This window comes from Acipenser ruthenus, chromosome 7 (genome assembly GCF_902713425.1).
Source record: "Acipenser ruthenus chromosome 7, fAciRut3.2 maternal haplotype, whole genome shotgun sequence".
NCBI lineage: Eukaryota > Metazoa > Chordata > Actinopteri > Acipenseriformes > Acipenseridae > Acipenser > Acipenser ruthenus.
Window position 1 is genome coordinate 26,404,604 of NC_081195.1, and position 27,340 is coordinate 26,431,943.

Genomic DNA, 27,340 nt, shown 5'->3' on the forward strand with positions numbered 1-27,340 from the left:
CGGAACCCAGCAGTCCGTGTACCTTACATAACAGCGCTGTGTTGCCCCATAAAATCCCAACCATGGTTTGAGTTTAATACTCCAACGTATATGCCTTTCATATTTGGTTATCTCGCAATGATTGTACTGTTTTTAACACTAACGTGTTGGAATAGGCCGATTTCATCAGTCCTTTATGCACTGTGCATATTTCCTTCACTGTGAAGAACGTTCACAGCACAACCAACTCGTGGATCAAATTGCAAATCACGTACAGATACCCCATTAGCAAACCGTAACACTCCGCTACCTCCACTTAGCTTTGACCCTGGACGTTGGAAAAAATGAAAAAGCACCAGCAAAATATAACCAGCAGTTTGTGTATATCCCTCTGATATTCCTGTAGCACGTATATAGCAGCACGTTTTAAAATAATAAAAATAGCATTATTAAAAAGGAATGTAAAACGTGACATGGTAGTTAAATGTGTTCAAGCAAAGATCGTTGATATTACAATGCGACTATTTTGTAAGAATATGAGTGACCGAATTGTTTCCTTTCAGCAATAGGAGAGGAAACTAGACTGGCGTTAGGTAGTCGAATTGCAATGTTCTGGGTCAGAGAGAATTGAAATGTTCTGTAGTAGAATTTTTTTTTTGTCTCCTTGGTACGCCTGTCTGGACGCGGTTTCAGTGTTTCAATTTGTTGCTGCAGGTAGGTCGGTAAATACAGGGGATATGTTTAATTATGTTCGCTATCCCCCTACCACACACACACACACACACACGCACGCACGCACACGCGGCAACTTTGACATATATATTCTCTCTCCCACTGCCACACACACAGACACACACGCACGGCGGGGAAGGGACGACGGGACTGTAAAGGTTTTGTAACACATGCCGTGTTCTCTGTATTGTATTGTGCGATGCAGTATACCCACAATGCAATGCGCGCAGGAGCCAGCATTGTGTCGCTGTCCGTGGTGCTGATGTGAATGCTTTAGCTGCGAGTCGTCGTGTACTGATGCTCCTGGAAGAGGTTGCGCCAGAGCCACATCGCATCTACCCTCCTTGACAAGGGAGAAGCGGAAAGCACAGCCAACAGAACGGGAGAAGGGAGGGGTGCCGGGGTGACTGTTTTTGTTGTTTGTTTGTTTTTGTTTTTTTGGAGGGAGAAGGGGGGGGGGTCTCGCATCCTTTATGCACAGTACATTGTTCCAGCTCATTCAGAGAAAACAGGCATTTGAATTTAAAAAGCATGGCCAGCCGCTGCCAGTGAAAGACATGGAAGCGAAACAGCACACCATAAAGAGCCTGAAAAGCTACCCAGAGGCTGGGGGCAGGAGCCTGGCCGCGGCCGCGGGTGGGGACGGCTTCCGTGCCAAAGCAGAGGTGGAAATGGAGTCCAAAATCCAAAAAGCGGTAGAGTTTAAGGTGGAGGGCAACCGCTGCTACAAGGAAAAGAAATTCCGGGAGGCGATTGGGAAGTACCACCGGGCTCTGCTGCAGCTCAAAGGGGTGCACGCCGGGGAAGGGACGACGGGGTCCGACGTGAATCTGCTCAGCAAAGCCAACAGCAAGCTGACCGAGGATCAGCAGAGGCTCATTGAAAGCACGGAGATGGAGTGTTACGACAGCTTGACTGGTAAGGGGCCGGTGCGGATTCCACTCACTCTGCGATGTTTTGCATTGCCCGTGTCGCTGACACACAGTTGTTCGCTCAGCTGTACTGTATTTTGAGGGCAATAAAACCCACAATACCAGCAACGTCTGGCTGTAGAAAAAAGCACAGTCATGATAGCAAGAGAAAAAAGACAGAGTGATGTAATTATTCAAAAACAAGAAGAAGTTCTCGTTGGTTCCGTTGTTTCTTTCTTTCGCCCCCTGGCAATTATATTTCAGTGAATGTTGTTTTGCTTCCCTGCAATTATTTATATCGTGTTACACGTTCATATTTATTGAAATGGGCTTACATTTAAATCATAGATTTAAATCTAAAATATTCTTTGTTTAGTTACCTGTGGTGAAATGTATTCCAGGCTTGACAGACAAATACTGTGTCAGCTTTTGTTTGCGAAGTATTGTGCGATTAACTGTGATTTTAACATGATGTGGAACGGAGAAAACGTTCTGCTCAAGCCGTCTTCTTGTCTAACACCCTGAAACCCCGTATTCACAGGACACGCTGGTGTTAATAACCTGATTTACAACCTCGATGTGAAATGTTACAGGGGTAACACAATCATGTAGACAAGCAATGAGAAATGCGCGACAGTGATATTGGCTATATCGGATACCGGGACGGATTGTGCGACCACAGATCCCAGATCTTCCGAGTTAAATAGCAGAAAGACTATACAGCGAAGTGAAAATATGTGTCGGCAACAAAATAAAGTGTTGACCTGTAGGTGCTTAATCAAAATGATAGTGTTGGTCACACCCTTTCTTTTGTTAACGTGTAACCCCAACCCTACCTTTAAAAACCCAGACACACACCCCATAATCTATGTCAAATTTAAAAACACAAACACCGACCCCATTATCTCTGTCAAATATCAAAACACGAAAATGAAAATACAGGCGGCTATAACGATCTGTATTGCAGACTATTTGTTTTCTTTTTGTTATATAAGGTGTGGTTTGTTTTGCTTTGTCGGTGCACAGTGAGTATAGGGCTAGTTCATTCTCTATGCTCACCGATCTCGGTTCTCTCTCTTTGTGATTCTCAGTGCCATTCGCGCGAACCGCAATTCACTGATGGAATTTGAAGCCTGATACCAGGACAAGCTTTGGAACCTACCAAGTGCTTGTATCCTAACTGGCTAGGCCACAGCGGGTCAGCCAGACTCGCACTTTTAATTATAATTTAGCAAATTAATGATATCACGAGTTTGTAATCAACAAGAAAGTAAAACGATTTTCTGTGATGGTGTAAAGATGGGGCAGCAATAGTCAGTCACAAGAGTACTGCTAAAGAAGAACTTGAAAATGGGTGAGATTGAAATGTAGATTTTTTTAAATGCTAAAATTTTAAAACATATATTGGTGTTTATTTTAAGTTTGTGAATATAGAATACAGAAAAAACACACGTGTTACCAAAAAGAACAATATCGAGTAAAGTATATAAATAATCAAAAGTAATAATAATAATAATAATAATAATAATAATAATAATAATAATTTAAGAGTTTCTGATATATATATATATATATATATATATATATATATATATATATATATATATATATATATATATATATATATATATATATAAATATTGAAGTTGGATAATTATCTTTTTATTTTTAAAAAATGGATAATTGTTTATATCATGTAACAATTTTGGACATTATTATACCTGTGTTACAATTACAAAGAAGAGACGTGGTTGAAATGAAATGAAATAATGATATTTAAAATATTGATTTTTCATGCATCAAAATGCCTTTCTTTTTAATGTCATTTAAATGATAAAGTGGTTGCTACAATGCCATTTATTAGAACACTTTATTGGTAACAGAAAGGCCAGCATGTATGTAATGTATTATTTGTATGTTTTAAACCTTTATACCCTACAGCGTCAGAGGCTATTATGTATCATAATTGCTTCTGCAAATTAAACGTGGAACCCCATGAATAACACAGTGGTCTGTCGCTAAAAAACACTACTGCGGTTTCAGCTCATCCGCACAAATAACTGCGTATACAACACTGTAGCGTGACGGGGGTAGTGGTCAGCGCTGGTAAGTGACGCAGGCTGAAAAGACATAAGCTTGATATCTGCTCCTGAAAGCTATGCTTCAGAGCGGGAGGTCCCGGATTCGCGTCCCACCTCCGCCTGTGAGAAACTCCTGCCTGCGGGAACCACGGCTCGTTACAATACATTTAATATACAGTATAGAAAACAGCGTCATCCTCGTTTATAAATACGAACACAGTATTTGAGTATTTGGAGGGTGTTGGTCGTCATCAGGATAAAAATTGATTTTGCTTTTTTACAAACTGACCAGGGATTTAGAGAATTTTAAAATGAAGTGGGGGATTAACAACGCCCTCTGTGAGGTCAGCGAGGAGGAGGAATTACTTCTCAATGTGTAAAAATTGGTACGAAAGAGTTTTTGTGGTATAAGCATTGGGATTCTGTTAGTGGAGGGAATACTTTTTTTATTTAAAAAAAAAAAGTTTTGTAGTGTTCAGTGTTTTTAATAAAAAGCTTTTCTTAGTTTTTTGTAAACGATTGATTTAATAAAGGAGTACTAAAAGTAAAAAAAAGTCTCTCTCTCTCTCTCTCTCTCTGTCTGTCTTTCTCTCTCTCTGTCTCTGTCTCTGTCTCTGTCTCTCTCCCTCTTTCTGTCCCATCTCCCCCTCTTTCTCTCTAGTTCTTAATACACTCTGAATTTTAAGAACTACTACTACTACTACTACTACTACTACTACTACTACTACTACTACTACTACTACTACTACTACTACTACTACTACTACTACTACTAATAATAATAATAATAATGTATGTGGTATAACGAGTGCTCTTCTGCTGTGTTCAGAATGGCTCTGGCGCAGTTCAGTCTCCATGCCTCTCTCTATCATTCTCTAGTGTTGCTTCTAAGATTACCACACTTACTAACTATTGCATAGCTAAAACCTGAAGAGAGGTGCTTTGAACAATGGCCAAAAGGGCGTCCACCTTTAAGTTCAGTCTCTCTGAAAGTGTGATTTTTGTAGAGAGATGCTCTGTTTACTAGCTCACAGTTGGCACAGCGAATGGCATACATCACAGATGAATACCCATAATGAACCAAGAAAATACATCACTGGTAATAAGCACAACGAGAATGATAAAGAAGAATCATAACAATATAAAACTGGTAAGAAATTAAATATTAATACAATGTAGTGGTATATATATATATAGCGGAGGGGTAATAACTGACAAAGTTCGCTACATTATGTATTATTATTATGTAGGAACAATTGCTAAAAATATAGCTGACTTAATTAGGAAAGGAAAGGGCAAGTATACAAGTCCCAATTAAGGTGTGACTGCCCACAGCTGTACTGTCGATCCTCTTCCTTTATAGGCAGGTGGTTTCCAACAAACAAGTAGTACTCCTAGAAGTGAAAACAACGCAGTCGCTGTGTGGCAGGACAGAAGCCCTGGTGCTGTACATAGTGTGTGCGCGGGAAGGTTGGCTGGGATGGGGTTAAATCCATCCCTGCCAACATACACCTTGTGCCTGTTTATTTGTTCCAGTGTTTTGTTTGTTGTTTTGTGAATTAAATGTGTGCAACAGCGCTTCACTGCAGCTTTCTTGTCTCTGAGTCTCTAGGGGGTGCTATCCCACCGCTGACACATTTAATTCACAAAACAACAAACAAAACACTGGAACAAATAAACAATCAAGGAAAGCCATGGCAATCAGTAATCGATTTATCAATTAATTGTTGCACGGCTTATAAAACATAGCTGGTATGTATCCATTTAATTTAAAATTAAACGGCAGTAACATAAGATTACCATTTAACAAAAGCTACACTTTTCAGTGTAACGTATTCAAAGAGTCATGAATTCTAGTTTGTTCAAGTTGATGTTTTCAATCAATTATTCGATGATTTCAATGATTCAATGAACTCCCCTGGGCTGTGCTGGCAATATCTCCAGATTGAAATTGAAATGTGAAATGTTTCCTCCTGGCTCCTGGGCTACAATGCATTCTGCTTATAACAGGTTTTGCTGTGACACAGCAAACAATGGATACTGGGAAATGTGAAGAGAAGATGAGAGCAGAAAGGTTACTGCCAATACAAATGGCATGAACATAAGCACATTTAAGAATCAGAGGAGGCCTTTAGCCCCATCAGTGCTCATCTGGTTTCTAGTATAGATTGATCTCAAAACGTCAGGTCAGGTCTTAAAATATCTTAATGATTTAGCCTCAACAGTATGGTTAGGTAGGCCATTCGACCTCAGCACTCGGTGTCTCCTACCCTCTGTCTCTTCCCTTTCTCTGGCTTATCCCTGCAGGTCAATTTAAACACCTTGCAGGGTTGGTGCATTGAATCAGTGCTCCTGTGGTGGCCCTGTACCCTATTAGAACATAAGAACATTTACGAACGAGAGGAGGCCATTCAGCACATCTAAGCTTGGCTGCTTCCTAGTAATCGATTGATCCAAGCCTTTTTGTCTCAATTTCTCTGTTGGACTCTCTCCAACAAACCTGTATTGTGCATTCATGTGCCAAGTGTGACTCTGTTTTTCAATGTTAATTAAGTGATAATTTATTATTATTATTATTATATTATTATTATTATTATTATTATTATTATTATTATTATTATTATTATTTACTAAACTATTAAAACCCAAAACTGTAGCATATGGTGACATAATCTACTGGAACTGAGTCATCTGATTGGTTAGAAAGGTTGTGATGCTGTAAAATAAATAAAGAGGAAGTTCAAATATCATTTCATTTGTTTTTCTGTTCCCTTGCATGATGTGAGTGGTGTTTTCAAAATAGACTTGTATAATGAATTGAAATGCATGAAAGTTAAGATTTATGGATTCTTCTAAGATGCTACTTTAAGGGGTTTGTCTCTTCTGAAATGAGTTTGCTGGTCAATAGAACACCCCACCTGGCACAAGTCCTGGATTCAGGGAGGCTCAGATCAGAACTGAGGGCACACAAAGTTACTGGAGCTAACAAAACTATTTCATAAATCTTACCTGTTGTGCACTTGAAGTCATTGTATACTGCAGGACTCAAATGTGCAAAGTTGTATTTTCATTTTGAAACATGACACCAGGTACTACTCAAGGTAAAAGAAAGATCTCAGTTTGCTTGGCTTGCTTACCAGGTAGTCTGGTACTGTTTCACTTCCTGGATCATGTCACCTCAGCAGTGTCTACAGGGTCAAGCATCTTACTGGCTGCAAAGCATATCAGTCATTGGAGGAAGCAGCTGGTTGGTTAATGACATGAAAGAAAGCCCTTTACTCTTCAGATGAAAGGACCAAGCAAGGACTATGAACAGAGATTTCTTTAAGATAAACATCTGAGACCTACAGTGTACAGTGAATGGATGTGCATGGCATTGAACTGTTATGGACCAGGGTTAATGGGTGCTGTTCATGTCTTCCACTCATCAATAGAACCAGGCTGACGAAGCAGAACCCCAGTCTTGCCCTCTGTGTGGAGGCTGTGTGCTGATCTGTGGCTCTGTGCAGGAGACACTGGCCCGATGCAGCAGCACCCCTCATCAATTACAGCCAGTTTCTATTATTTCACCTCAGCAGTGTCTCTGGGATCAAGACATATCACTGGCTGTGATGCATGTCAGTACACAGGGGAATAAGCTGGGTGGTTTATTGAAAGGGTGGGGACAATTTCACTCTATAGGTGACCAAGGAAGCACATCGCGATCTGAAAGTACACTTTTTGTTTTAATATGTGTTTCTTTCAAAACTGCACATTTGAGACCTATAGAGAGTGGAAGTGCACAGCAAGTAACATTTATTACATAATTATTGTGTGAGCGACAAGACCTTTAAGGCTTTTACTCCAAAGTGTCATTAGCACCTTTTCGTCTTAAAATAGAAAAATATCACACATGATCCGTATCGCAGCAACAGCACTCTGATTGTTTTATTTTGTATTCACACATCAGGGATCATACATTGCCAAAGGAATACATTTCTCAACTCTCATGTACTCACCAGGAGAAAGATTATAATTGTGTTTAATTTGGAGTGGCCAATTATTATGTTTATTTATTTTACCCCCAGTTTTGGAATGTCTAATTATGTTTTTTCTACTCACCGCAGCGAGTCCCCACACAGCATAGCATGTTCGGTGGGCGGGCTACCGATCCCGGAGAACAGAGACCAGCCCTGCTTTTTATCCACTCTGTTCGGTGTCTGGCCAGTAGGGTCCGCTGTTGCGCGATGAGGAGAAGCAATCCCTGCTGGTTTCCCATCCCCCACCCCAGGAGTGTCGGAGCCAATGTGACGCCCCCCTCGGAGTCCCCAGCAAAGTTCGGCCTCTTTGCACAGCCTGAATGCAAACCGGCGCTGTCCAAGCTGTGTGACTCATCCTACACTCCCAGCGGCAGCTCTTTAACTGGATGAGCCACTTGTAGACCCCAAACTTCACTTCTAAACATGATGTCTAAACCATGCTCCCTCTTGCAACAGTGCTCATTTCTGTTCCCGCAATATGCCACTAATTTCAATCAGAACACCAGAGTTATTGCAGGAGGGAGCATGAACTGGGTACACTATGATCCTTAAAAGAGAAATTCTTGAGAAATGCATTCCCGAGTTGATTTATGACCCATGGTGTTTAGAATAATCTGAGGGGTGCTGTTCACACTAAGCTCCCACAGGGTGGTGATGCCACCCCTAACTGATACAATTACAGTGCCTTGCGAAAGTATTCGGCCCCCTTGAACTTTGCGACCTTTTGCCACATTTCAGGCTTCAAACATAAAGATATGAAACTGTAATTTTTTGTGAAGAATCAACAACAAGTGGGACACAATCATGAAGTGGAACGAAATTTATTGGATATTTCAAACTTTTTTAACAAATAAAAAACTGAAAAATTGGGCGTGCAAAATTATTCAGCCCCTTTACTTTCAGTGCAGCAAACTCTCTCCAGAAGTTCAGTGAGGATCTCTGAATGATCCAATGTTGACCTAAATGACTAATGATGATAAATAGAATCCACCTGTGTGTAATCAAGTCTCCTTATAAATGCACCTGCACTGTGATAGTCTCAGAGGTCCGTTTAAAGCGCAGAGAGCATCATGAAGAACAAGGAACACACCAGGCAGGTCCGAGATACTGTTGTGGAGAAGTTTAAAGCCGGATTTGGATACAAAAAGATTTCCCAAGCTTTAAACATCCCAAGGAGCACTGTGCAAGCGATAATATTGAAATGGAAGGAGTATCAGACCACTGCAAATCTACCAAGACCTGGCCGTCCCTCTAAACTTTCAGCTCATACAAGGAGAAGACTGATCAGAGATGCAGCCAAGAGGCCCATGATCACTCTGGATGAACTGCAGAGATCTACAGCTGAGGTGGGAGACTCTGTCCATAGGACAACAATCAGTCGTATACTGCACAAATCTGGCCTTTATGGAAGAGTGGCAAGAAGAAAGCCATTTCTTAAAGATATCCATAAAAAGTGTCGTTTACAGTTTGCCACAAGCCACCTGGGAGACACACCAAACATGTGGAAGAAGGTGCTCTGGTCAGATGAAACCAAAATCGAACTTTTTGGCAACAATGCAAAACGTTATGTTTGGCGTAAAAGCAACACAGCTCATCACCCTGAACACACCATCCCCACTGTCAAACATGGTGGTGGCAGCATCATGGTTTGGGCCTGCTTTTCTTCAGCAGGGACAGGGAAGATGGTTAAAATTGATGGGAAGATGGATGGAGCCAAATACAGGACCATTCTGGAAGAAAACCTGATGGAGTCTGCAAAAGACCTGAGACTGGGACGGAGATTTGTCTTCCAACAAGACAATGATCCAAAACATAAAGCAAAATCTACAATGGAATGGTTCACAAATAAACATATCCAGGTGTTAGAATGGCCAAGTCAAAGTCCAGACCTGAATCCAATCGAGAATCTGTGGAAAGAACTGAAAACTGCTGTTCACAAATGCTCTCCATCCAACCTCACTGAGCTCGAGCTGTTTTGCAAGGAGGAATGGGCAAAAATTTCAGTCTCTCGATGTGCAAAACTGATAGAGACATACCCCAAGCAACTTACAGCTGTAATCGCAGCAAAAGGTGGCGCTACAAAGTATTAACTTAAGGGGGCTGAATAATTTTGCACGCCCAATTTTTCAGTTTTTTATTTGTTAAAAAAGTTTGAAATATCCAATAAATTTCATTCCACTTCATGATTGTGTCCCACTTGTTGTTGATTCTTCACAAAAAATTACAGTTTCATATCTTTATGTTTGAAGCCTGAAATGTGGCAAAAGGTCGCAAAGTTCAAGGGGGCCGAATACTTTCGCAAGGCACTGTATATACCACCCCATACAGTTGCTAATCAGTACACTGAAGGTGGCAATAGCTGAAACAGAAGTTTGCTTGACTGAGTTTCTTCTAAGTTTTACCTGAGAATTCTGATTGCTTGTTCTGGATCATTATTTTTTTATTTTTTAGCAGACACCCTTATCCAGGGCGACTTACAATTGTTACAAGATATCACATTATTTTTTACATACAATTACATTATTTTTTACATACAATTACCCATGTATACAGTTGGGTTTTTACTGGAGCAATCTAGGTAAAGTACCTTGCTCAAGGGTACAGCAGCAGTGTCCCTCACCTGGGATTAAACCCACGAAGAGTCCAGAGCCCTAACCACTACTCCACACTGCTGCCCATCATCCTCTCTTGCTCCCTCTATAATGTAGAGAGAGAGAGAGAAAATGCCAGCATTGTTCATTCTGATTGGAAATAGAGTGTTTTCCATCAGTCTATTATAAGACTAATAAAGCAGCCCCAAGCGTGTGGGATTTCCCGTAATATTTTCTTAGAACCTTTTAGATGAGAATTGACAATGTGTTTTGCAGAGATAAAAGCTTCCCAAGAAAAGGATATAGCGGCTATGGCTGATGTAGAGGTGAAGCATTATGGGTGTTGTAGTTCAACAGAGTTGTAGTTCTTTATAAATTCAGGTTAAGATCCCAAGGTTTGCTCAAAAAGAATCAACTGCAGGCAGGTCCACATGACAATTAAAAATAATAATACATATATTTATACAGTGGTACATCCTTGAACATATTTATACAGTGGTACATCCTTGAACATCGTTTAAGGTTTGCCATCTAAACTGTTAGAACAATTTTTAGCTCAAAGAATTGTTGGTTTATATCTTCTTTACCTTTTTAATGTTGGTCCAGTATTAGTAGAATTCTGGGGTCACCTTGCTGGAATATATAGAACTATGGATATTGATCTATAGTAACTGTTTTTCAATGGGCTTAACCAGTTGATATTTCCTGTAATAACCGTCTATATCAGATAGTTTGCACCAGATGGCTTGTAACAGATGAAAATGATGTACAGCACCCGGTACAACAGAGGGACCTAGCATCCAATAACTGTGGTGTGATTCAAATCCAACGACAGAATGACCGGGTGAATCGCACTGTTCCAAATTATGAGGGGCTACTAAGCGGATGCACAGCTTGATCTGAGGAAAGTTTGCGAATTCAGCTCTTACCTTTAGGTATAAATGTGCTTTTATTGCCATACCTTGTACTTAGTAATATAAACCCTGCATATGCTTTTTTCACTCATAAGGATGGCTACAAACATCCCAGTCGACCCTGTCGGGGGCTCGTCGGGTTATTCTCTATCCTCATGAGTGGAATAGCTACTCCATGAATGTTCATATCCTCTATATACTGTAACATTAAATTATTAAGGATTTCACTTGACATTTTCAATATTGCACAGCTGTAGAGATTAACAATGCTAGACAGTTGTGTGGTGGTCCAGTTGCTATGGCTTAGTGGCTCACATCTATAGGGAGCTTCTGCATACAGCGTTGAGGCTGACATCACCTGATAAGGGCCGTGCCAGTCCTGTGCATGTGCAGGTTGAGAAGGGAGCTAGATGGAGACGTGGTGATTCTCTGTGCCAGCCCTGTGCATGTGCAGGTTGAGGAGGGGAGGGTGGAGATGTGGTGATTCTCTGTGCCAGCCCTGTGTGGGTGCAGGTTGAGGAGGGAGTTGGATGGGAGACGTGGTGATTCTCTGTGCCAGCCCTGTACATGTGCAGGTTGAGGAGGGAGCTGGATGGGAGATGTGGTGATTCTCTGTGCCAGCCCTGTGTGGGTGCAGGTTGAGGAGGGGAGGGTGGAGCTGTGGTGATTCTCTGTGCCAGCCCTGTGTGGGTGCAGGTTGAGGAGGGAGTTGGATGGGAGACGTGGTGATTCTCTGTGCCAGCCCTGTACATGTGCAGGTTGAGGAGGGAGCTGGATGGGAGATGTGGTTATTCTCAGCACAGCTGGTGACAGCCTGAGAGAGCCAGCTCCCTGGGCTCGAGTGAGCGCTCGGCTGCCCATTTCTCTTCTAATTGGCACTGCAGTTTATTTTTCTGTTTCCACAAGCATGGGTAGGTTTACACATTGCTATTTATATAGGGATTATAGGGAGTGTGTGCACACATGCTACCCGTCACAATGCACTGAGATAATAGCAAGGTCTTACTGGCTTGGCATTTTCGTGGTTTTCCTTACCTTATGCTCTTCAGTGACAATGCAGACAGTGGAAACGGCAATGGTTCTGTACTTGCAATGGCAGTTACAATGGAAATTAAATATATGCATTGATACATACATACAATATATTTCTAGATATATTTTTAAGTTTTCTTGTAAAGATACAGATACATTTGATAATATATGTCTTTTTTAATGTCTTAGTTTGAAATAAAAAATGTATTTTCTAGAAATATATATATACTGTAAATGTATAGCACAATCAGATACATCTAATAATGAATACTAAACATTGTTAATACCAGGTTTTATCCCAGTTTATGAAGCAGTTTTCCAGATATATTCAAAACTGTAAACGTGACTTACAGACGGACAAATACATGAAAAGACCACAATGTCTCCAGAATCGAATACTCGCAATACCATGCTAATAATGTTAAACCCAAATTTCATCTTGATGGTGATTTTCCAGGTATATGAAATAATGTGTGACAGAAGTACGACTGCACAATATCCCCTTCGCCAGGGATTTCAACCACTGCAGGGCATAGCAGTGCGGTAAGCACAAACAGCACAAAGGCATGCTGCAAAACACACAGCATAGGTTATTAAACAAGTAATGATATATTACAACATGATGGCATCCCTTAAATATGAGTATTTCATATGGTGGGATTCTAAAAGGTCCAACGTTTGAAAAAATATATATATAGTGTGCCTAACTGTATTCATGGCAAAACTACATTCACACCACCACCAGATGATTTTGTATCTCAGCCTTTTCACAACCTGGCAGTCAAAGGCAGCAGTGATTGCCCAATATTGTGCCATGCAGGGCTACTTTGCCAGTTTTCCTGCTGCATTTGCTTTATTTCTAGAGAGTGCTGTGAAGGCCCACGTCTTGCATGCTGATTGAGACAAACACATTCACACTGCAGATTCTATCGAGAGCGTCTTGTCAACAGGTAGAGCTAGAAGCAACAGATGATCTTCAATGGCAGACAGGGGCACTGCAATGGCAGTGATTCTGTACTGAGGAGTAGAGGTATCACTAGGTTAGCTATTGGTAGAATGGTACCACAGTATGTAACTATACCCTTCCCAAATGATCTTCAACAGCTATACAGACTGTAGCACTACTGTGGTCCTGTACAAAGGGGCAACAGTAGCACAAAAAGAGAGACAAAACCGAACCAGGTAACTACAGACCAATAAGCCTGACTTCTATTGTATGGAAAATTATGGAAACTATAATAAGATCCAAAATGGAAAATTACCTATATGGTAACAGTATCCTGGGAGACAGTCAGCATGGTTTTAGAAAAGGGAGATCGTGTCTAACTAACTTGCTTGATTTTTTGAGGCTGCAACATCGACAATGGATAACTGCAAAGCATATGACATGTAACAACACACACCTAACCAAAATAAAATAACTCCCTCTCTATAATGCACATATAGTGAAACAAAAATGTAACTTTCCATGAATTAACCATGCATAAAGCACCATGTAATCAATGCTATATTTTTTACAAAAAAAAAAGGTAACATTCCCACTCGTGGATCATTTTACCACAGGGATCAGTATTAGGTCAGGAGTTAAGTATAAATAGCCTGGCTAAACAGTGGTCAGAAGTTCAGTTCGAAGCGGCGGAGAAAGCCACAGCGCCTCTCGCAGCAAAAAATTAAATACATTAGGAAAGATAACCACGTAATAGGCCTAATATTTATTTAGTTATAAAACAAATGCTGAATAAGATGTCCATGTTATAAAGTGCCAGCACAGCTTTTTTTCAGTTCAGATACTGTATCAAAAGGGAGAGACAGAAGCGGAAGTTAGACTGAGAAGTTGTTTACAGTTTGAACAACACGGGTACTGTATTTATTGTAGAAATATTGCATGAATCACTAGTATAGGGAATTGGAGGACATGCTGTAGGAGCGTTATATCCGAGGTGCGTTATAATCAAGAGCCTTATAGAGAGGGAGCACTGTATAGTCAAAAGTGTTGAATTTAAATCAAGGGAAGTAATGTTAAAACTTTACAATACATTAGTAAGACCTCACCTAGAATATTGTGTTCAGTTCTGGTCACCTCGTTACAAAAAGGATATTGCTGCTCTAGAAAGAGTGCAAATAAGAGCGACCAGAATTATCCTGGGTTTAAAAGGCATGTCATATGCAGACAGGCCAAAATAACTGAATCTATTCAGTCTTGAACAAAGAAGATTATGCAGCGATCCGATTCAAGCATTCAGAATTCTAAAAGGTATTGACAATGTCGACCAAGGGACTTTTTCAACCTGAAAAAAGAAACAAGGACCAGGGGTCACAAATGGAGATTAGATAAAGGGACATTCAGAACAGAAAATAGGAGGCACTTTATTACACAGAGAATTGTGAGGGTCTGGAACCAACTCCCCAGTAATGTTGTTGAAGCTGACACCCTGGGATCCTTCAAGAAGCTGCTTGATGAGATTCTGGAATCAAGAAGTTACTAACAACCAAACAAGCAAGATGGGCCGAATGGCCTCCTCTCATTTGTAAAAAAATAAATAAATAAATAATAAGTATAGGGCAGCTGCAATGGGATGAGGCTGCTGTTGGTAGACTGGTTCCTGAATGGGCTAGTGTAACAGGAACACTGGAGTATGTGTTAGTTCAATTGTATTGACATTTCTGATAACGCTGAAATACAGGTAGTGGACAAAAAAATGGAAAGACCAATGTAAAGTCACTTAATAGGGCGTTGGGCCACTATGGTATCCCGCTCTGTGGAGTTCTAGGCAGACCGTTTTTGATGAAACTGGCTGCTCGCTCCCCAGGTTGAAATTTGCAGTCAATTGATCTCCAGTTGCTCGCCTGTTTTGCCTTGCACTTTTAATTAATGCACGGATAACACAATCCTGGAGTATGCGCTTCCACTCACTGTTGCCCTTTGCTGATGATGTCTTTCCCTCGGAGTTCCACATCACCTTAGACACCGTTGCTCGTGAAACATCAGCAAGTTGAGCTGTCTTGGTCACTGAAGCTCCTGCCAAACGCGCCCCAACAATCACCCCTCTTTCAAAGTCACTGAGGTCTCCTCTTGCAGCCATGCTAGCCATAATTCTAGGCAACCAGGCCTGTCCAGCATTTTTATACATGACCCTAAGCATGCTGGGGTGTTATTTGCTTAATTAAAGCATGAGCCACACCTGTGTGGAAGCCCTTGCTTTCAATATACTTGGTGTCCCTCATTTACCCAGGTGTTTCCATTTTTTTTTGTCCACTACCTGTAGATTTTACAGTTCTTAACTTTCTTCACACTAGCAATAGACAAACATTTTGGCTAAAGCCTTCATCAGCATAACACAACTATACTCTATATGCTATAGTATATCGTAGGATACTATAGTCAAAGTGTAGAGTATAAATCAAAGGAGGTTCTGATGGGGTTGTACAATGCACTGGTGAGACCACACTTTTCATTGTATAAGTGGGATTTACCATGCATGAAAGAATCTGTAACCCAGTAGCATATCTATTATCAAAACATAATGGAGTAATATTTCGTTTAAGTCGTTTTACATTGCCTTTAAACTGTCTTACTATCATGTCAGAATTCAGTCTCCGTCCACCGAATTAGTACTTATTTTGGGTGCAGAAAGCCCTTACTTGATAAGATAACAGTGATACAGGGGACCTGCAGTACAGCGATTCTACTAAGGTACAATGGAGGAAGAATTGAGCAAGAGGAAGGGGAGACTCACAAAACAGAGAGAAAGCAGGAAGAATATTTTACAAAAGCCATTCCACAAAAGGAAAAATATGGACAAAAATAACTGAAACGGTTATGCCCTGGGCACAGAAGTACACAGTAGATTTAATTATCTAAAGTGCTTTAAACTATTGAAATGGTCTGATTTGCACACAGGTCACTGATAATAGCAGTGTACAACAATATGACACAGGTATCACTAAAATTAACAGTAGCCTCCTATATTATTATGATTAATACCTAGATACTATATACGGGTGCATTGTTTTGAAATGATCATGCCACACCCCAAACTAATAGTATTACCATACTATAAGCTCTAAAAAACTAAAAAGACACATTATTATGTTTTAGAAGAAGCCATGTGTCTCGGAGCTCTCTATAGTTAATGTGATAATTGTTCTGCTGTATTATGAACAAATCATGGCATGGCCCTGGGTAGTTTTCTGAAACATTGGTAATTAAATCTTCCACATCACAGATCATTTGCACTTTAAAGCAATGCAACTTGTTCCTGTTTCAATACATGACTTCAGCATTAGTTGGATGGAATGGCTAGTCCAGTCAGCAACACCACGGTTTCCGGTTACCTGGAAACGTGTGACCTGGATTTGTTGCTGCTCTTCCTCGGTGGTTGGGAAGTAACTGAAATCTAAGAGTCTTTTGAAGAACCTTTCAATAACGTCAGGAAAGTGGTGACTGTGATAAACCGTGTCGATCTCTCTGAGTACCTGTATGTCTAACCGGGCTGCAGTGGGGCTGGAGCAGACCGGGGTGTCACTCTGCTGCTGTCTTTGTAGTGGGGTGGTGGTTTATTACCCCAGTCAACACTTTTGGTTTTTATACTTTTCCTGGATCCCAGTCACAACGTCGATTCATCCAGGGTGCATAGCCTAATATTAATCACACTTATATGATATGAAGTACTTATTTATACTGTATCACAGCTGTTGGTCTTGTGACTCGTTCATTGTAGTGTGCACTGTTAACACAGACTTTCACAGACACTGGTGTACATAAACCATTTCATTTAATATACATTGAAATAAAAACCCCACTGTATTTCTAGTTACACTTTAGAAAACAATGATAAATGTATTCTTATAAAGCAACTGATTTAACTGTGCCGTTAGTGTCTAGTTTTTAAATATTCTTCAAGTGCTTGTAAACATTTGCTGGTATGTGCATTTTATCTCAGCTGGTATTAAATTTTTGTTTGTAACAGCTGTTTTATTTTAGGACTCCCCTGGTGTCAAACCTGTGGCATTGAAATGCTTTATACTTAAAACTGGTACTGCATGACTTCTGATTGTGCAGGAAGTGAGGTCAGGTTTAAGAAGCTCATTATGAGTTAATGATCTTTAGCAAGTTTTGAAAATAATTGTGTAGTTTACTTGAAAGAGTAAATTTACTTGAGAAATGTACTTGAAAGTAAAAATAGGCAACCACTTCTAATGTGTAACCCTAACCCTAACCCTAACCCTAACCTTAACAACTTACTCTCTTTAGAAAATTACTCAAAAAAACACACTTATTCAATGGTAAGCACCATTCCGTTCTGTTGAAAAAAAAAAAAAAAAAACATAATGTGTTCAATTCTGGTCCCCACATTACCAAGAGGATATTGAGGTCTTGGAGAAAGTCTAGCTAAGAGCAATCAGACAAATCCCAGAGCATAAAGGACTGAGCTACAAGGAAAGGTTGAAGGTTATCCAAGAACAAACACAACTTGATTAAAGTCATTAAAGTCTTTAAAATCTTAAAAGAAGGACCAGAGAACACAGTTGGAAATTAGGGGAGGAAGGGTAGGATGCACTTCTTTATACAGTGATGGGTGAATGGGTAACCCAGGCATGTTGTTCATTCTGAATAATTGGGATCCTTTAAGACCTGATCAGTCAGCTTGTAGGAACTGGACCAATCACTGGACCTCCTCTCATTTGGAAATGATGAGCCTGCAATGCTGTGTGAGAGAGAGGTTTCTTATTACAGAAGAGGCAAGCCATGGGCAAAACCCTAGATACACATGCGTGACGTGGCACACCTTCTATACACTGTAGAACATAAGAACATGAGGATTTATGAGAGAGAGAGGCCATTCTGTCCATCAGTGCTTGTTGGGCTCTTAGTAGCTGGATCTTTAAGAATGGTTCCATATCAAGAACATGGCTAGACCCATTCCATACCCTCACTACTCTCTGTGTAAAGAAGTGTTTGAAGTCTGTCTCCACTTCCAACTATGTCTCTGGTCCTTTCTGTGCAAATATTGGCTAAGGTTTGTCAACTTGTAAGATGTTAAATGGGCTGTCCTCACAGGATTTATTTGTCATGCAGATGCATTCTGCGAGTCACTTTGAGACACTCTGGGACAGCAGAATAGCCGATCAGGAGCTCAGTTGGGAAGTACCTTCATATCTGAGACTGCACAAGAAACAGCCTCAAAAGTGACAACTTTCTCTGGCATATCCCAGCAGAACAATTTAGACACCTTGCAGCTGTAACGGGCAGTGCTGTGTGAGACACTGCCTTTCCGGATTCTGTCCTGTCCCCTGTCAGTGGGATGAGATGAGGTTACAAGCTCTAAAACCATGAATGCAGATGAGCCCGACTCTTTTGCACTGTGGTTAAGATGCTCGCTTGTGGTGCACGAGGTCGCTGGTTCACACCCAGCCTCCGCCCTGTTTCACACGCTTGGCACAATGAATCAGTGCACCCTGGATACCCTGCACCCTATTAGAACATAAGACAATTTACAAACAAGAGGAGGCCATTCGGCCCATCAAAGCTTCTCTGGTTCCTAGTAATCAATTGATCCAAGTGTTTCTGCCTCAACAACATGACTTGGTAGTCCATTCCATACACTCACCACTCTTTGTGAGAAGAAGTGTCTCCTTCTTCCTGGTTGTGTCCTCTGGTCCTGGTTTCTGTACTGCACTTAAAGTATTGGTTCGGGTTAACTATGTCAACTCATTTTAAGATTTTAAAGACTTTAATCATGTCTCTCCTGATTCTTCTTTGTTCCAGGCTAAATAGATTCAGTTCTTTCAGCTCAGTCCTTTAAACCCTGGGGTTAGTCTGGTTGATCTTCTTTGGACCCTCTCCTAATCTAAGTTGTAGATAAGAAACACGAGTGGTCCAGGACAGAGCCCTGCGGCACCACACTGAGTAGATTGCCCCAGTTAGAGGTTTCCCCTCTTACAAGTCCTCTCTGCTTCCTGTGTTTTAGCCAGTTTTTTTTATCCACTTGTATGTACTGCCTTGTATTCCCACGGATTGCAAATTGAGTAATAGCCTTTGAAGTGGCACTTTGTCAAAGGCTTTTTGGAAGTCCAGGTATATGATGTCAGAGGCACTTTCTGTGCCCATCGTTGCAGTGACTTCTTCAAAGAAGTCTAAGAAGTTTGTCAAACAGGAATGCCCTTTTCTGAATCTGTGTAGGCTGTCTCCTATGATGCCGCCGCTGCATAGATTCTCCTCTGGTCTCCATGATTTGACATGTTATGGAGGTGAGGCGGATGGGTCTGTGGTTTCCTGGTCCTGCCTTTATTTTTTTGTTGTGGGGATTCTCTTCAATGGATTCCCCCAGGTCCATTCCTCATATATAGTTTTGGAATGTTTAAAATGTATTCTTTACTAGGGAGCTTTCGTGTATCGCGCTCACGTGCACTCAGCACAGCAGCTTGTAAAGTGAGGGATAACACACAACAGGGTGTGCGTTGTGTTGCATTACGAGAATTAGCTTCCAGTCGGCTTTTAAAACACTCAGTGTAGAAGTTAATTGCCACTGATAGGTACTCAGTTGTAAAAGTGAGAGGAGGGCAGCTTTTCTTGTTTGGCAATCAACACATTAATAAACAGGTGTGTTTTGATTTAGTAATACCTGCCAACATGTATCAACACACCTCTAGCCTACTTTTTCAGGAGGGATGTAATTAGAGGCGCACCACACTAATAGTGATTTTTATACTGTCCTCATTCGACATGGTGACTTATACTGGCCCCATTCCAGAAATTCCACCTGGCTCAGGCTTACTGTGCATCAAAGGTCAAATATGCAGGTGACTTTATTAAACTTGCCAAATACCCAGGAGTACACACACATTAATAAACAATGTCAAACTATGGATATTAAACTGACTGCCTGCTTTGGTGGCACTGCAATCTATTTTGTGGGTTCTTTAATCATGTATTTAGTTGGAAACAGATATTTCTACACAGTAGAATGTGTTATAGCAAAGCCAGCCAGACAAGGTAGGCAAGTGTGAAATGAGCTCTGCCTGCAGCAAAACAGTCCTTGATTGATGTTCAGGACTCTGAACCGCAGAATGCTTCTTTCTGTGGAGTTGGGTTTCCAGAATTCTGACATTTTCCAAACTCAGCACATTATAAACGGGCTCTGTGGAGAGGCAGTTCCAGGCTTGTCAGAGTTGTCAAGCTAAAGCCCTGATGTATTGTATTCCTGATGCGAATGCATCACATTGCAGTCCAGCGATGACCTCTGTTGATCTACAGGGTGCGTGATTGTATCAACCAGAACGCCAAACACTCAATCAAACTGTAAGAAACAAAAGGGTGGATTCTATCAAGAAATACTGGAGAGTGTTGCAGAGTGTCTCCCCTGGTAAAGACATGACCATGTGGTGTGCAGGGTGATTCATGCAGTCAAGGGAAAGCAGGGGTCCCCGAGAGTCTCCCCTGGTAAAGACATGGCCATGTGGTGTGCAGGATGTCATACGTCAAGGGAAATTTTGGGGCATTATAAACCGGGGAGAAAAACTGGTAAAAAAATAATACATGTTGCTTTCTGTTATTTCTATTCTATTTTCAAACTTCCAGACAGTATACATATTCCGTTGTGTAAACATGCTGTTAATATAATAAGCTTTTATTATAAAGCATGTCTCTCTTGCACCTTAAATATATTGTAAAAGGATCTTTGATGCTATTTACAGATTAATATTTTGTATTTAAAAGCCTCCTAAATCAGAAACACTTTACACTTCATTTCCAATGGTTTTTTAAACATGGGAAACCAGTGTTAAATAGCTGCTGATTTGTTTAGTTTGAAATTACCAGCGTGTCTTTCGTTTCTTTTCAATTTCAAGATTTACATTTGAATGTCCTTGCCAGCTTCTGTAATAGAGTTGATCAAATCATGCTTCTCCTTGTTCGTGTTTCGATATTCACACACGGAAAATGAACCTCAAATGACAGAGAACGCGGAAAGCCATAGTGGTAGAAACCAATTAAAAAAAAAAGTGATGTAGCTAACAAAATAAAATACATTTTCCTTTCATGAACATCAGTTCATTGTATAGGTCTCAAATACACTGCATGCAAAAATCACATGTCTTAGCTAACATGTATTTTAAAACATTATATATCTGGTATTACTCTGGGTTAAGGAAATATCTGTTTGCAAGCCTTGTTCTCAGATTGTCCTGCACTTCCTGAGTCATTTCACCTGTAGATTGAAACTCTCCCCACCCCTTGAGGGACCGCCTTTCTGTAACCAATAAGCTGCTTCCCTTAATGACTGGCATGCTTTGCAGCCAATAAGATATTGTGATTCCTAAGGGGAAATGACAAGAAAACTGTGAACTTTCTTTCACCTAATGTAGTATCAGATATCATGTTTTAAAAAGAAACTGCATGTTTGCTGTAATGTGCTGTAAGAGCCCTGTCTGTATTGTGTGGGTGTTTGTATGTGTTTTGTTGGTGGTTGGCAGGGATGGGGTTAATTCCTGTTCCTGCCAAAAACATGTGAGAATGTGGCTGCTCCCAAATAGAATGATTGGTGCTAATTGGGAGCAGCCACATTCTTACATGTTTCTGCACCAAAAACACCCACACTATTTACAGACAGGGCTCTTGCTCGGTCACTTGCACATTTCTGATATATATAGCGAATAGAAGAGCACTACAGGTAAGATTTATTAAACTATTTTGTTCTCTACAATCTTTTTTAAAATACACCAAAACCCTGTGAATAAGCAGCACCATGCACAGCCAGGGCGGCACTGTTATAAACGAGTCTGAAAGGTGTTTAAATTAGTCTGGAAGATATATTATTCTTCAATGAGAACTGCAAGCTCTTCTATATTGCTGACACGTTAGACAGGGTGCGTGATGCTTTGCCTTTGCAATCCAATTGAGCAGCAATGTGCATCTGCAAGATGTGTTAGTAGCTACAAGCAGCTGTGGTTGAATCTACTGGAAGAGAACAAGAGTGATGACACAGTAATAGGATTAGTCTGCTTTATAATGACCCTGTAAGGGTCTCCTATTAGGAAATGAATTTGGGAGGGTCTGTCAAGTGATATGTTCATTTTTTACAGTCCTGAAGTTGAAGGAATGGCTTCTATATTAATGGCATCATTGGCCACCATCTAATTTGGGATTACTGATTTTTTGGTTGTCCACTGAAAACATTCAGATCCCATCAACCTTTATAAATCTTACAATAGTAAAAGCACAGCAAAGTGTATTAACGCTAGTGAAAGCAAAGCATGGGTAAGCACAGTAAAGCATAGAGGGGTATAGGAAAGCATATTACAAAATATGCAAACCATGGTAAACTATGTTAAATTTATACTATAACCATGGGGAAAAATACAAATTACATTTATATATAATACATGCTATTTTGAATAGTATATTTTGATAAGTTACTGCTAACCTACAAAGGTGCTGAATACGTATTGTTCTGCAGGTGCTGTAAATACTATTTTCCTGGCTGAATTTTTAAGCTAAATAAAGGTTGACATTATCATCTTTAAAATGCTCAATCTATTTGACTTAGTTCCTGTGGCAATGTGCCCCACCCCTGTGTGCATATTATGTGTTGTATGTTGCGTGCGTGTGTTAATGTTTGTGTATAGATTGGTACACAGGATATAAACGGGTCTGTGTTTCACGTGTGATTTAAAAATGTAGATTTGTATTTAGGCACGAGGAGGGCACAAATCACTTCACGTGCTGGTTAAATGTAATATGCGAGCACGGGGTTGCACAGAATTAATTCACGTGCTGGGATTCAAGTGAATAATTAATTAGTAATTGAATCCCAGCACAACAGTATATATAGACACATTTTCATTCAGTCGGGGTTGGGTGTTCGGTGAGTGGAGAACGGGATTGGAGACGGAGGTAATTGTGAATTGTAAAAGTAAATAGTGTCATCTGCTCACCGTGTTTGTTTGTCTGTCTAGTCCGTTTTGTTCGTCTATTTATTTTGGCCTCAAGTGCCGTGCCCTGTGTTTTGTCTGTTCAAACCTTTTATTTTCTGTTCTGTTTATTAAATGCTGAGCGAAAGCATTCGCTCAGCTTCACCAAACCACACCTCCTCTGTCTGTTTATTTCCTGCTTCTGGTCTGACGCCACCCACTCCGGCCGTCTGTGACAGTTCCTTATAGCTTTACCTTTTTATAACTATATTAATTCCCTATTAATGGTACTTCTACAAACTAAAAGAGCCTTGATTGTCTCAACACTATAACAGCCCTGGGAATTTGTCATGCTGCATGTAAAACTCTTCAACTTAACTGATTTCATCACTAAATCCCAGCAGGCCTACACATGCTGACTGCCTAATAGATTAATACTCCGCACATTTCAATAGTTTAACACATTGCAGAATACATGTCAGGGAGGTCATTTGCAAAACAAAGAAACCAGTTTTGTGACTGACTGGCAGGTTGTCTGTTTGTCCAGTGAAAAAGTGTTCTGGGAATATCCAGGACTCCAGGAGTATGAACATCACTTTGAGGTTCGAGTTTAAAGCAATGTATCACTCTCTTACCAGCGTGTCATTCGTGTTATCTGGTTTCCAATTCTTTGTCTGTTTTTCATTACATCATTGAAAGTTAAGCTCAGCAGGGTTCATAGCTTTTGAAGACTGTTTCATCAAGCAATAGCTAAGGATTCCACCAGTGCTTTTTGTGTCCTCAGTGTGATAACAATGGTTAGAGAGTGAGACTACTTGGATTATTAGTCTCACTTTCAACACCTGTGCGAGCTTCCCTCCTCACAATTGCGTTAATAACAAAATGCAGTGAGTCTTCCATCAAAGACTCTCTCCCCTCCCTTCCTGACATTTGTTCAATATGCATCATTCATGAAATTGTACATGTGTGTAGAGTACCTCCCTCTGCTTTCTCCTCCCCAGCATGCTTACTGCAGTCGGAGCTGGTGAACTACGAGCGTGTGAAGGAGTACTGTCTGAAGCTCCTGGGAAAACAGAAGGATAACTTCAAAGCCATGTACCGAGCAGGCATTGCCTTCTACCACCTGGGAGACTACGACAACGCCCTGCTCTACCTGAAAGAAGCAAAGAGACGAGAGCCCACGGGTAAGACTGCGGCCTGAACGATACCAGCACAGCCTCATAAAGCACAACACACTGACACTGTGCAGCCTGACCAACACCAGCACAGCTTCATACAGCACAACACACACACTGACACTGTGTGCAGCCAGACCAAAACCAGCACAGCCTCATACAGTTGAGTAATATAAAGATGTCTGCTCAGCATAAAGAACCTGTCTCTGAAGTGATCCTCAGCTGTCCCTCTGTATTGTGTTAAGGATGCTGCAGCTCCTCAGAGTGATCTTAAACAATGGATTCTTCTTGCTAGACCCACTTGTATCTTTACTTGTGACTTTAAAACCCAGAGGTCTCAGAATCATGTCTTACCTCCAAGTTCACCTGGCACATCATGTTATAAACGTGTCCCTCTGCAACACTGTTTCCCCTAGTTTTAGCAAGCATGCACTAGAGGCTCATACACTAACACAGGTCTGTATTTAGAGCTTTAGTGTGCTATTCTTTACACTGGAGTCCTATGCATTTAATGGCACACTAATGCTTCATTTGGTATATATCCAAAAGGGTACAGTACAAATCCAAGGAGGTTATAATGAGGTTGCATAATATACTGGCGAGACCACATTTAGAGTACTGTGTCCAATTCTGGTCACCATGTTACCAAAGGAACATTGTGGCCCTGGAGAGAGTCTAACGAAGAGCAACCAGACTAATCCCAGGGTTTACAGGACTGAGCTATGAAGATAGTCTGAAAGAACTGAATCTATTTAGCCAGGAACAAAGAAGAATCAGGGGGGACTTGGTTACAATTTTAAAAGGAGTTAACAAAGTGAACGCTAACCAATAGGTTAAGAGCAGCACAGAAACCAGGACCAGAGGACACCACTGAAAATGAAATGGAGACAGACTAAGCAGAGAGTAGGAGACGCTTCTTCTCACAGAGACTGGTGAGGGGATGGAATGGGCTGCCTAGTCATGTTGTTGAAGGAGACGCTTCTTCTCACAGAGACTGGTGAGGGGATGGAATGGGCTGCCTAGTCATGTTGTTGAAGGAGACACTTCTTCACACAGAGAGTGGTGATGGGATGGAATGGGCTGCCTAGTCATGTTGTTGAAGGAGACTCTTCTTCACATAGAGAGTGGTGAGGGGATGGAATGGGCTGCCTAGTCATGTTGTTGAGGCAGAACCAGTGAGAATCTTTAAGACCCATTTGCAAAGGTTTTGAGATCAACCAGCTACTAGGTACCGGACCAGCTTAGATGGATCAAATGGCCTCGTTCATAGATTTCATTCTCATGTTTTCTTATGAAAACCATATGAATCCAGACAACACAAAGAATACACCAGCTATGATAACTCTGATACTCCAAATCAGCTCTTTAAGACATCTCCCTCTCCTTCTTCTGTTTTCTCCGCAGATACGAACGTGTTGCGATACATCCAGTTGACAGAGATGAAGATGAACAAGTGCAACCCGAGGGAGAGAGAGTGCAGTAAAGAAGCACTGGGCTAGCTGCCAGACCCATTACCCATGACTTCCAGACTGTTTTGCTGTTTTTGCGAGGACTCTGGCACATGACCTTATGTTGCTACAGCCATGGGGGGAAAGTCAGGACCCTCTTCTTGGCAGATCAGCGAAACCTTCACAACAGGAGCCAAAAAAAACCAAAACTAAATAAAGGAACACCGCATCCCATTATACAAATCATGTATGTTGCTTTTTTTATTTTTTAAACTAGACCGCTTATCAACTGGGACACTTTGGGACAAATGCAGTATGCGTCTGTACTCTAGGACTAAGTCAAGTAATGTTATATTGCTAGTGCACTAAGATTTTCAAATATCAATTTATATAGTTGTCTGGTGTTAGCGAGAATCTTTTTCAAAATGCGAGATGGAAAGGGGAACTGTTGTGGGCCAAATGGGGTTTATTTTCCTGCGCCCTTTATTAAACAAGCTTAAAATTGTGATTTCTTTGGGGCTAAGTGGTTCGAACTGCAGGCTAATTCGCTATCCTCTCAGGCTTTTTGCTTTTGGAGGACTGAGTGGGAATCCAGCTGCTCAATTTTCTGCTTAGAAAGGCCCAGGATGAAATCTCAGACAGCGAGTGTTCAGGTCAGGTTTGAGGTGCGCTCTCCCATTCTCTTGCAGCCTAGTTATTTATGTGTGTGTGCAGTTCACTTAAAGTGTTTGTGTCTAACATAATAATTCCGTCTTAAGTGTCTATTTTTAAAAGAAACACATGCTATATCAAACTTGGATTTATAAAACATGATAGCTGGTACGAGACTTGATTCCAGTAAGTTTTCACGCTCCATGTCAGCCAATGACAGGAAAGAAGCTGTTGAAGGGGTGAAATGACCCAGGAAGTGCAACGCTATTTAAAAGCAGGGCTTGCAAACAGAGATTTCGTTAACCAGATGGTTGCTTGTGTTTCTTTCATAACTGCACATTTGAGACCTATACAGCTAATGGGAGTGCACAACAGGTAGGATCTATGGTATTACTTTACGTTGTAAAACCCAAGACTGTAATAATGTATTATAATTACAGCCTTCTCACAGGTGTATTTTCAGAACTTTATTTCTTCTTGAGTCAGGTGGCAATTAACAAAATAATTCTATAAAAAAATACCTGCTGTGCACTTTCATTCGCTATAAAGATATGTGATAGAAACACATGCTCTAGCATTTTAATTAACACATACATAGATATGGAACTATATTATTGTTATTTGTTTATTTAGCAGATGCCTTTATCCAAGGCGACTTACAGAGACTAGTGTGTGTGAATTATGAATCAGCTGCAGAGTCACTTAAAACAATATCTCACCCGAAAGACAGAGCACAAGGAGGTTAAGTGATTTGCTGAGGGTCACACAGTGAGTGAGCCGGGATTTGAACCAGGGACCTCCGGGTTACAAGCCCCTTTTCTTTAACCACCAGACCACACAGCCTCCTTTCCTAAGTTCTATGAATCTCTGTTTGAAAGCCTTTTTCAGTTAGCATT

General features: G+C 40.8%; 1 protein-coding gene across 1 annotated transcript; it reads left to right on the forward strand.

Moving 5' to 3' along the window:
• The first annotated feature begins 856 nt into the window (after window positions 1-856).
• On the forward strand, window positions 857-26,036 carry LOC117416043 (tetratricopeptide repeat protein 9A-like). Its single transcript, XM_034027070.3, has 3 exons — window positions 857-1,629; window positions 24,172-24,354; window positions 25,750-26,036. Exons 1-3 carry the CDS (start codon window positions 1,185-1,187, stop codon window positions 25,842-25,844), a joined length of 723 nt encoding a protein of 240 aa, XP_033882961.3. The 5' UTR covers window positions 857-1,184; the 3' UTR covers window positions 25,845-26,036.
• Window positions 26,037-27,340: the final 1,304 nt, after the last annotated feature.